Source organism: Phascolarctos cinereus, unplaced genomic scaffold, assembly GCF_003287225.1.
Source record: "Phascolarctos cinereus isolate Bilbo 61053 unplaced genomic scaffold, phaCin_HiC Scaffold_2;HRSCAF=192, whole genome shotgun sequence".
In the NCBI taxonomy this organism is placed as follows: Eukaryota; Metazoa; Chordata; class Mammalia; order Diprotodontia; family Phascolarctidae; genus Phascolarctos; species Phascolarctos cinereus.
Window position 1 is genome coordinate 156,881,064 of NW_027555625.1, and position 12,602 is coordinate 156,893,665.

At 36.2% G+C, this 12,602-nt stretch overlaps 1 protein-coding gene across 1 annotated transcript in view; it reads left to right on the plus strand.

Annotated features, from left to right (window-relative positions):
* Nucleotides 1–12,602, plus strand: part of RALGAPA2 (Ral GTPase activating protein catalytic subunit alpha 2) — a 417,261-nt gene that overhangs the window by 61,166 nt on the left and 343,493 nt on the right. The window contains exons 6-7 of the mRNA XM_020989297.2: nucleotides 1,745–1,922; nucleotides 8,255–8,369. Of these exons, the coding sequence (XP_020844956.1) occupies nucleotides 1,745–1,922; nucleotides 8,255–8,369 (293 nt within the window). The remainder of the gene's footprint in view (nucleotides 1–1,744; nucleotides 1,923–8,254; nucleotides 8,370–12,602) is intronic.

The following is a 12,602-nucleotide window of genomic DNA, read 5'->3' on the forward strand; positions in this document are numbered from 1 at the left end:
AGCTTTCATTCTGATGGGCTAGACAAACAATAATTTAGATGCATATACATCCATATATATATGGAAATATATATTTATGTAGCAAAAATCTAATGTTAATGAACATATAGTAGACCTATAATACAATGTAGTTACATACAAGGTAGTTGGGGGAATCCAGAAAAGCTTTATGTAGATGATAGTGCTTAAGCTGCATGTTAGAGGAAGAGAGAAACTATGGTAGTAGTAAGGAGGTAGAGGTAAGGAGGGAGTGCATACAGATATAAAGGCACAGAGATAGGAGGTGGAGTGTTGTCTGTGAAACAGAGAGAGAAAGCTAATTTGACCAGATTGCTGAGTATGGGAGGAGGAATGAATTCCATTGTGTTGGAAAGACAGGGGCCAGAATCTGAAGGGCTTTAAAAGACAAGCAGAGGAGTTTAGATTTGATCCTAGAAGCAATAGGAAGTAACTAGAACTGGCTGAGTAGGATAATTAATTACACAGTCAAAATCTTTTTTTAAGGAAAATCCTTTTGGCAGAGGTATAGAGGATGTACTGCAGTGGGGAGAGGCTAGGGGCAGAGGAAGGCTGTTGTAATTGTCTAGGTGAGAGGTGGTGAAAGCCTGTGCTAAGATGGTAACTTTGTAAGTGGAAAAAAGTGGTCAGATGTGAGAGATGTTGTAAAGACAGAAATAGCAAGTTTTGGCAACTGATTGGATAAGTGGAGGAAAGAGAGTAAGGAGTCAAACAGTGTCATGAAATCTAGAGAAGAAAGAGCATCTAGGAGAAGGGGATTGTTAACAATATGGTTTTTGTTTGTTTGTTTTGTTTTTTGGCTAGGCAATGGGGGTTAAATGACTTGTTCAGGGTCACACAGCTAGTAAGTACTATGTGTCTGAGGCCAGATTTGAACTCAGGTCCTCCAGAATCCAGGGCCGGTGCTCTATCCACTGTGCCACCTAGCTGCCCCAATGGTTAGCAATGTTAAAAGCAGCAGTTAAGTTGATCAGTAGTAGAAAAAACACTGGACTTGAATCATTTGTACTTACCTCTCTGCTACCCATAATTGTGTGACTTTGGACAAACCATTATAGTTTCCTTATCTGTAAAATGAAAATATTTCTACTAACTTATAAGAATATTGTGAGGACAAAATAGTGGATGTATTATAACTGTACAGTACCATATAAGTAGAAACTATGTTATATCTGCCTACTTAACTATGGTTTTTATTATAACTTCTACTTAGATTTGTGTGCATTAGAAAGTAGAAATGTAGAAAGATCTTATAAATCCCAGGGATTTTATACCATCAACTATCCATAATCCATAAACTATGGATTTTAGAAATCCATCCTCAGAATACATTGGCAAGCAAGAAGGAATTAAATAAAGAGAGCAGAATAGGGAAATTAGAGAGTTTTCCAGCTCTGATGGGTTAGGTTTTTATTGTAGGTTCCTTTTTTTTTTTTGAAATATGAATTCTCTAAGTATCATGTACATCTGTAGTTTTAAGTCTAATACATACTTTTAGATTAAACAAGATATAATTTTGATGGGGGTGAGGTAGAGAGAGACGGCTTATTTTTACCATTAGGAAATGATCAAGGAATTGGCCAGCATGCTTTATTTCTAAGTAGTACTTGTTTGTTACCAATAGTATTAGTTTTTATATAGTTTCCATTTAGTTTATTTTTCATTGCAAAGCTATGATGATTTTACATTAAGAATAATTTCTGAAAATATTTTTGTTGTTTGTTAGATAAGATGTGAAGGAATCCGGCTGTATCTTCTATGGCTTCAAGCACTTCAGACAAATTGTGCAGAAGAGCAGGTGCTAATTTTTGCCTGCCTTGTACCTGGATTTCCAGCAGTTATGTCATCAAGAGGTCCCTGTACACTTGACACACTTATAAATCCTACTCCTTTTTCATCTGATAGTAAGTAACATTACAGAATGTTGAAATTATCCGTTACATTTGTGGACTTATTTAACTTGTGAGTATAAATCATAAGCAAGTCTCTCTTGTGAAAGATAGATTCTGCAACAAAATCTGCAAGGATTAAAGATACCAAAACCCTTGGTACCATCAACATTACAAATGTTCGTGGTATTATAAATAGAAATGACACTAAATAAGATGCATTGCCATCTGCCTGGTTACTGTACCCTAAAGACCACTTGGCCTTACATTAGACTTGCTGCTGAAACCTATGAGTTGTCATCCCTATTAGAATTTGAGCTCCTTGAGAGAAGGAACTGTCCTACTTTTCTATTTATATTCCCAGCCTTTAGCGTAATACTTTGCACATAGAAAGCATTTAATAAATGCCTTTTCATTCGTTCATTTAGAGTGAACAATACCTTTCTTTTTTTTTTAATATAGAGATAATACTTTTATATTGAGGCAATTAAGTAACTCCATCTTACGACTCAGTTCTGGAGCTAGCATATTTTCCTTTCCATTCAGTTATGGGTTTAGTCCAATTTCTGCCTTGTGAGAAAACTTTTTTGTATTGCATATTGTGGGAATCATGAGAAAACTTTATTGCATTATTTGAACCTAGCCCTGCATGGCTAGGAAGCTGGGCTGCCTCTACTTACTGCTTAGAGATGCTTAACTAAGAGCCTACATTATGCTGACCAGAAACCCAGTCAGATCCGAAGGTTAATGCAAAGAGTTTTCTCACAGTTATATATCTTAAGCAACCTATATGTCTTATATGAAAACTGGCTCCATACTAGTCAATCAGTTACTATTTCCATGTTCCTTTGATTGAAGACAGACACTTGGGAGAAGTGGGACAGCTATTTTTCTGATTTCAGAGAACTGCACCTGTTTGCTCTCCTCCTCCCAACTTGGAAAGTCCCTAATATTTCCTCCAGTTAGAAATCAAGTGACCTAATTTTACATCCTGGTTAATTTTTTTTTTTAATTAGCTGGTTTTATTTGATTGTTTTTAATGAATAAAAATTTGATTCCCTTTGTATTCAAGGTCCAGTGCTAAAGCCAAGGAAGGACTGAGACTGATTTATTGGGCAACTAAATTTGCTCAGAAGGTCAAACCTTTGTTTTCTCAGTCATTTCATCTTTCACCAGCCACAGTATAGGTTAATATATGTCATATATGTTATATATAAGTTAATGTTTTTAGTGTAGTGCTTTACACATAGAAAGCATTTAGTAAATGCTTTTTCATTCATTCGTTGTCAGAGTGAACAATATCTTTTTTTTTTTGAACATAGAGAATAGTCCCCAGGATGAAATGATAAATATGTTAAGGAGAAATACCTTTTATATTTTGGACAGTTTAACTACAATTTTTTTTTGTAGATGCTAAACAGCATTGAATTTCTTGACTTAAACTATTCTGTATTGTTGCTCCCACTACTGTCTGTCAAACTGAACATTGTAATTCAGTTCAATTCATCACAGCTTAATTAGATGACTTCTATGTGTAAGGTATTATGCTTAGGCACTGAGGACACAAAGATAAAATACCACACCATCCCTACCTTCAAAGAATCCTTGCAGTCTAATGGCGATGGTGAATTAGTGAGGTCTTTCAATGTCTATAATATGAGCATAATGTGAAAAAGTACAGAAGAATGAACCAAACAAAATGCTTTTAGAAATTTGAGGAGACAGATAGCATTTTCTACTAGGGGATGGGAAGAGACTTCATAGAAGTGTTGCCTGAGATGAAATTTCATTAGGTGGAAATGGGAGTGGAGTCCATTTTAAGGACATAAAATGATATGAATTGAAGCAGATGAAGGTAGGATAAGGCCATGATATATCATACAGTTAGACTAGTATAATGAAGAGGAGCAGTGGAAGGTTGAAATTACTCTTGGAGGACCTTCAACATTAGGATAAAATAGATTTATATTTCCTTTAGGTAAACAATAGGAAGCCATTAAAGATTTTTGAGCAGGGGACTAGTGTGATCAAAGCAGTATATTAGGAAGATTACTTGGGCAGTGGTATCAAGGATGGATAAGAGAGGATAGAAGCCATAGAAAAGCAGAACAGTTGAAACTTTTGAAGTACTCCAGGCAAAAAAAAGTGACTTAGATGGTTTGAATGGGAATGGGAAAGATGGGCAGGGAGAGAGACAGAGGAGTAGTAAGACAAATCTTGGCTACTAATTGGGTATGGAGGCATGAAGAATAGGGAATGGTCAAACATTCAGTTCATAGTACTAGTCTGAAGGTTTCAAATCTGTGTGGCTGTGTTAGTAGAGAATTTAGGGAATGCCACAGATTTTGGGAAGAAAAAATGATAAGTTTGGTTTTGTATATGTTGAGCTTGAAGTATAGTAGGATATCTAGGTAGAAAGAAATATAGATGGCAATTGGAAATAATGAGACTGGAGTTTAGAGATGTTAAGGCTGGGAATGTAGATAACAATAGTCTTTGGTGTAGAGGTGAGGATCAAAACTGTGATTGGCTTATCAGTCAGTCAGTAAACATTTATAAGTGCCTGTTACATGCCAGGCACTATGCTAAGTACTGCAGATACAAAAGAGACTTGCTCTCAAGGAGCTCACAATCTAATCAAGGAGACAACAAGGAAGCAAATATGTACAGACAAGCTATGGAAAGACAGTAGAATTTAGAGTCATTGGAAAAGGTTTCCTGTAGAAGGTAGAATTTAAGTTGGGACTTGAAGGAAGCCAGAAGCCTAGAGACAGAAAAGAGAAAAGAGAGCATTCCAACCATGGAAGACAGACAGAAAAAATACCTGGGGCTGAGACATGGAGTGTATTGTTTATGGAATCGCAAGGAAGCCATTGTCATTGGATTGAAAGAGTACATGGTGAGGAATAAGTTGTAATGAAATTGGAAATGTGGGGCAGGTGCTAGGTTATGAAGGGCCTTGAACCCCAAACAGACAATTTTGTGTTTGATCCTGTAGTTAATAGGAAGCCATTGGAGTTTAAGTATGGGGTGACATGAGTAGCTCTGCATTTTAAGAAAATCACCTTAGTTGCTGAATGGAGGACAGATGAGTGGGGGAGAGACTTGAGGCAGGCAAAGCCACCAGCAGGCTATTACAAAAGTCTTTGTGTGAGGTCTGCACTAGAGTGTTGGTAGTTTCAGAGGAGAGAAGAAGGGGTGTATTCTAGAGATATTGCAGAGGTGAAATTGACAGCCCTTGGCAACAGCTTGGAAGACTAGGAGGATGGTAGTACCCTTGAGAGAAATAGTGAAGTTGGGAAGGGGAGAGGGTTAAGGGAGAAAGATCATAAGTTCCATCTTGGACAGGTTGTGTTTATGATGAGAATCATCCATGGGAGCTGATGAGATCACAAAGTGAAGTACTATAGAAGAAGAGGAGAAGAGAGGGCCCAGGACAGAGGCCTGTGGACATCTACCATTAGTAGGTAGGAAGAGTGCCAGGATATTATAAGGGGGCCAGGAACTCTAGAGAAGCAGACAGGGTAGAGTTAAACTAGTTCACCAATTGATCAAGATTAGGGAAAAGAGGAGAGATTGATAGTGAAAAGGTGATGGCCTGGAACAGAATTGAGGGATCAAGAGATTAGAGGTCATGATGTGAACAAAAAGTAAAATCTGATAAGGGAAGGAAGAAGGAGGGGACTTTTGGAGGGGTATATGGATTGAGATTGGGGAGTGGGGGGAGGAGATGGGGAACTTTTGGAGGGGTGGGTGAAGTGGTGGGGTGGGAGGGTACGAGGAGAAGACAAGGTGACGGGGATAGGGTGAAAAGAGAGGCTGAGAAAGAAAATAGTAAAAATTAACATGGCAGGAAATTGTAATTATAACTTTAAATGCGAATGGGATGGATGTTTATAGCGGGTCTCCTTGTAGTTGCAAAGAACTGGAAATTACAGGGATCCCAATCAATTGGGGGATGGTTGAACAAGTTGTGGTGTATAGTTGTGATGTAATACTACTGTGTTATAAGAAATTATGAGTTCAGTGATCTTAGAAAGGCATGGAGAGACTTCTGTGAAATAATGAAGAGTGAAGTGAGCAGAACCAAGAGAACATAGTATACAGTAACAGCAATAGTGTTTTAAGAGTGACTTTGAATGACTAAGTCATTTTTTTGGTGTTTTTTTGTGTGTGTTTGTTTTTAGGCAATTGGGGTTAAGTGACTTGCCCAGGGTCACACAGCTAATACGTGTCAAGTGTTTGGTCTGAGGCTGGATTTGAACTCAGATCCTCTTGACTTCAAGGCTGATACTCTATCCACTGCGCCACCTAGCTGCCCCCAGTCATTTTGACTATTATAAATACACAAATTAAAAATAAAGGGCATATGAAGAAAGATACTATATGCATCCAGAGAAAGAAAGGATAAATAGAAGTATGTATAGAATAATTTATAAATATATGTGTATATACACACATACATACCCATATGTGTCTAATGGTAGTCATCTCTAGGTGGGGGGGAAGTGAAAAAAAGGGAAAAAAAAGAAATTTATGTGATAACTTTGTTGTATATTTGGAAGGAATAGCAAGCTGTACGTGACAGATTTGTAGTTTCAAGTGTAATCATCTTTTTTATTGTACTGTGTTATGGAAATGCTTGTTTTGTTCCATTAATTGAAAATAAAATAAAATTTTTTAGAAAAGAGAGGAACCAATAGATTATGGTTAGCTAAAGGGATTTCAGAATTCTTGAATACATAGGTGGTAAATTTGTGGATTGCAGGAAGATCAAGGGTATGACCATCTTTGTGTGTGGTTGAGGTGGGGTAGAGGAGCGGGTCATGGGAAGAGAATAAGTTGGGGAACTGATGGTTAAGGTGTTTGAGGGTGAGTCAGTATTTATGATGAAGTCCCTCTGTATGAGGGTATGAATTGAAAAGGAGAGAAATACTGTGAGCCAGGTGTTGAACTTATTGAGGAAGGAGAGAGAATGTCCTGGAGGTCTTTAGTCAACAACTATCAGGATTTTGATTGGAAGATGTGGATTGTGTTGACATCAAAGGAGGACAATGATGGAGGTAGGAGGAAAACCTGGAAGTGGCAATGGGGAGCAAGGAGCATTAAACTCCTTTGCCCCAACCACTGAGACAAAGGAAATAAGTGAAAGCACAGCCAGTACTGGAAAGGGTGGCCAAGGAGGCTGTGTCATCAGGAGAAACTTGTGATATCTTGTAACTACCAAGTTGCCCTGTATGAGATGAGGTTCTTAGAGGCCTGTTTCTGGTAGCATGTGAGACTGATATTGGTGGTGTTTCGGAAGAGTACTGAGACTTGCTTAGGGAAAGCTGCAGAGATCTAAAGTTAGTATTTTCCAGACAGGCATGAGACTTGGAATGATAGTGAATTTATGGTGCTAGGGAGAACCTTTGGTATTCAGGGCCTAGCTTGCTGAAGAAACCAATCTTCATAGTAGGCCCTAGGTTCTTAAAAGAAGCAGATTGTTTATAAGCCATTTTTTGGTTTAGAGGGACTTTTTGCTGCAATGCTGGGCCTTTACCTGGTGTCAAGCTTCATTAAGCTAAGTTCTATTATTTGGAGACCTCTCCATCCACTTCAACTTTGTAATTCTCCACTGTGGCCGACTTGCCCTTTTATCAGGTCTAGATATCATGGTAGGCTATTAGGCATTAATTAAAATGGAGTATTCATAGAATATCTATAAGAGATTGTTAAAAGAACAAATAATTCATGCTACTGGTACATTTACTTAAGGACAGAACATTGACTTCATATCAAATTCATCTTCCCATGCAGTCTTTATTGCCTTCTTCAGCATTCCTTCTCAGTCATTAGGGCCTTCAGTTTAGAACCATCTAAAGAGGTCTAGGGGGTGGGCAATTAGCCCCTGAAAATTTAAATAAAAAAGAAATAGATGGTGTTTCTTTTTTTTCAAGGTGAAAGAAATGTCCTTACGAAATGTGGTTGCCTGAGTAAAATTGGAAATATTAAGAATGGGGTGCAGCTACATGGCGCAGTGGATAGAGCACTGGCCCTGAAGTCAGGAGGACCTGAGTTCAAATCCAGAAAACACTTGTCACTTACTAGCTGTGTGACCCTGGGAAAGTCACTTAACCCAAATTGCCTAAAAAAAAAAAAGGAAAAAAAGAGAAATATTAAGAATGGTTGAATAGAAGTGATGATGCAGAGGTTTTCTGTACTGGGAAGGCATTTAAATCGTCCCATATACCATAGGATTAGCAGTTTATTTTTTTAAATTATTATTGATAACTCTGAATTCCTTGCTTTCTGTTACCTTATTGAAATTTAGCTTTAATAAAATTTAATTATGATTCACATTTTAGCAAAGATACATCCTGAAGAAATAACTCCACTCTTGCCAGCTGTATCAAGTGAAAAAATTGGTGAGGACCAAACCTGCTTTTTTCTTCAAGTATTATTGAGATATATGGTTATCAGGTAAGAACAAAATACTATGCAATTGACTACTTGTATATTTTAGCTGTAGAAAAGAAAGAGAATTTTATTTTTTCTTATACTGAGATCTTAATTGTTATTCACATGATTCAGTTAATCATTATTCACATAAGACTTATGAAGCAGTCTTAAGATTAACCTCATATAATCACATCAACAAAAGTATGGTAAAAACAGTATAATTTTTTCAAAATGAAAAATTTGGCTTAAATTTTATCCAACATATTCAAATCAAAGATCTCTAGTGGCTAAACAATATATAACTAAGTTGGAATTTAAAGGTGTAGATTTTAGAAAATGATTAACTCTGTGGGTTTCCAAATATTTATCGAATTCCTGCTATGTTAGCAATTTTATTTATCTTCTTTAGAATAATATTTCCTCCTATATAGTTCACCTTAGAATTTACAAATAAAACTATCAGAAATAACATAACAGATATTTGCTGTCATTTTATGGCTTCAGATGTATGAAGTAGTACTCAAGAAACTACTGATTTTTCCTTTTTGGTGCTTGCAGTTATACTATACACAGTTGTTGGATGAATGGTGGTCTTAGTTGTGACCTCATGAAGCTAAGGTTTCTTTCCTTTAGATGTGATTAAACAAGAGGATAAAATGACTTTCTACTGAATACTTATGAAAACTAAAAATGGAATTAAAAAATTAAGGTAGACTGGGGCCCATGTTCTTCAAGAAAGGTAACAGTTTATTAGCAGAGCCTGACCCTAGTAATAAAGTGGGTCTAATGTCTACCTTAGCCAAAAGATCCTGAGATGGTGATGCAACTTCTTTTTCTAAGCATAGAACAAAGAACAAAACAGGTAGGTGAGGATATAATACAATTGATTATAGGGTTGGCAGCATCATGGGTGTGAGGAATTATGATTGGTTACATTAAGTAACATGGGCTTACATACCTGAGGGACCAGGACCACCTCTCTCTCTGTCTTAGAGTAATGCTTTATTGATTTATGGGACCCAACTGCATCCTGAGGGTTGATATGGACCAGACTCACTGGCTCCTGGGAATGAGATAAGACCCCCTTTTAGTTGACAAGTATGGGCTAAGATGGAAATAAAAATTATGACGAATAAAAAGTTTCCTTGACACAAAGTGATTTTCAGGTGGTGCTGAGATAACAATTCCCCTAGCATTAAAGTGTTTTATGAAAGTATTGAACCTCTAAACTTAGCTCAGAATTTTTCTTTGATTAAAAATGATTGATAGGGAGACTAAACTTTTGGCATCTAACTTGAGAGAGGAAGACTAAACTTGTGAACTAATGAAATTCTTCACTCAGAGACAAAGAAAAGGTTTATAAAATACAGAATGAGGTCACAGAACAGAATCAATTACAGAGTGGAATCATATATAAAATATAAGATCAGTGTTTGATTTTCACAATACAATCACTATTTAAGTAGGGCATGCAATTTCCGTGAGATTTTTAATTTAATATTTTATTTTGAACTTAAGAAACATTCTCCAAAATATGTAAAAGCATATACATATACAAAGTAGAACATAAAAAGAGAATTGAATATGAAAGCATGACTATATTCCATACTACCTGTTTTCAAAAAGTATGTAATAAATTCAACTCATTGCGTTCAAAACTACCTTGTCGTTGCATCCTTCTTGACTTTCTTCTGTTTTCATAAATTCATTTAAAGAAAATGTTGGTGATCCCTTCTTCCACCTTCCCTTTTCCCCTTACTTGTCTTGATCACTTTTGCTATTCCCTTCTCTCTTCCACCCAATGAAAAATGGGGGGGGGAGAGAACAAACTGTAGCAATTAAAAACAATTACAGTAAACTAAGACACAAATTTCTGAGCATGATCAGTTTCTTAGTAAAGCCTGAATTTAGGAGAAAATAGGATCTCAGCTTCCCCAGCAAAGCTAAAACCCAGTTATGGAGTTAATAGCACTTTTTATAGTTTTGGGGAGTACAGAAAATAGGAAGGAAGAATCATAAATGGAATAAAATCTAATTGGATGGAAATTGGGAATGAAGGCTAGGAACAACCCCTTCCTTCCCTCCTGTGACTAAGAAATGTTCATTGTTTGAGTCTAGCTACATCTGTGAGAACAGAGATAGCAAACCAGGCTTCTTTGTATTACAAACCAGACACCCTTGAAGGATAGCTTAGTGGTGTAAAAATACTAGACCAGTCTCCCTGCTGTCCACCTGCATCCTTTAAGGGTAACAGATTTCGTTGACACAAAGATAGAACAGAGGTTAACAGGAGAATTGGATTTCTAAACTCAACTCATTACAGACTGGCTACATTTCTGAATTAAGTTCAGAGACAAAAAAATCATGACTTAGGCAAGTTACAGGAAAAAAATCAGTATTTTGTAAATGATATCAATTAAAAAAAGACAGAATCAATCTGATTATTTCAAAATCAAAGCCCCATCTTGTTACATAAGCACAGTCAAGCAAAACAATTTCACATAGTGGCCATGTTCAAATATGTATATGTCTTTCTGTGCCTTGAGTTTTATGCCTCTCTGTCAGGAGTTAGGTAATATGGTCATCTGAACCATGGTCAGAGTTTTTAAGTGTCTCAAACTTGTTTTTCTTTACAATGTTGTTATCATTGTATAGGCTGTTTTCCTGTTCTGTTCGCTTCACTCTGCATTGATTCTTGCTTTGCAGCTTTTTCTGAAGTCATCTTTAGTCTTTTCTTACAGCTCAGTAATATTCCATTACATTTATATCATTCCTCAGTTTTTTTTCTTGTTTTTTTCCCTTTTAATTTCTCCTTCAAGATTGGACATTTGAGTTTGTTTTGTTTGTGACTTTTCCCTTCCTGATAGTATCTTCCACTTAACTCCACTTCACCCTATCTCTGTCTGACCCTGTTGAGTTTGATATTTTTATACTATAGTTGGCGCATATGTGTGCATACATACTTACACATGTCCAACCTTTCTTTGTTCAGTTTCGATATGTGAGGTCCTTTTTTTTTTTTTTGCTAGGCAATGGGGTTAAGCGACTTGCCCAGGGTCACACAGCTAGTGTTATGTGTCTGAGGCCGGATTTGAACCCAGGTCTTCCTAACTCCAAGGTTGGTACTCTATCCACTGCACCACCTAGCTGCCCCTAGTGAGGTCCTTCTAATGATCATTCCCCTTATCTCTTCCTCTCTGTTTAATGATCATTCCCCTCATCTCTTCCTCTCTGTTTTTAAACTTTCACACACATATCCCACTTATGAAAATAGTAAGTTCTATCTTCCTTCTCCTTTCTACTCTTGTGTTTTCCTTTTACCCAATTTTTTTTCTTTCTCCTCTTCAGACTTAGATCAGAATCAAAAGAAAATAAAAATCAAAAGAAATTTCTTATTTAACTCTCTTCATACCCATTGAAGACATTAAATTTCCTACAGGGCACCTGTTTCTTCTCCTCCTATTAGAATGCTAGCTCTTCATCATTTTACAATCCCTTCCAATTTTCCAAGTGAATTTACCTTTCTAAGCTTCTCTTGACTCTTGTTGCATTTCAGAACACCTACTCAGTTCGTATCTTTTTATCACAAAAGCTTAGAAATCCTCTATTTCATTAAATGTCTGTTTTTTCCCCCAGGAGGATCATACTCATTTTCATTGTAAATAATTCTTGGTTCTAAGTGTATTAACCTTTGCTTTTAGGAATATCATATTCCAAAATCTCCTCTCATTTTTAGTAGAAGCTTCCAAATCTTTTGTGATCCCAACTTTGGTTCCTTGGTAATGTTTGTTTTATTTTTTAATTTAGAAGTTCTGAATTTTGGTTATGACATTATTGAGACCTTTTCTATTTTCATCTTGTCCTCTGGTTCTAGTAGATATGGGCAATTTTCACTTCATTTCTTGATATACAGACTTTCAAAAATCATAATTTTTGAAGAGTTGGCTAATTTAAGAACCATCATTTAAGGATTATCTCACCTTGATCTGATTTCCGGTGAGTTATTTTTTATATCGGATACCTTATATTTTCTTCTATTTTTTTTTAGTCTTTTGATTTTAATTTTAAAAAATTGTTTCATAGAGTTGATTTCTATTTGGAAATAGAAATGGAAATTATTTTCAGGAAGTCTACTACTTAGAAAAGGTTCCTCACTTCCTATTCTAAGTTGTTTATTTTTCTTCCAATTCTTTTCTCCAGAACTTTTATTTCATTTTTTAAAATCACTTGCTATATTTTTTCTAGGTTTTTGTG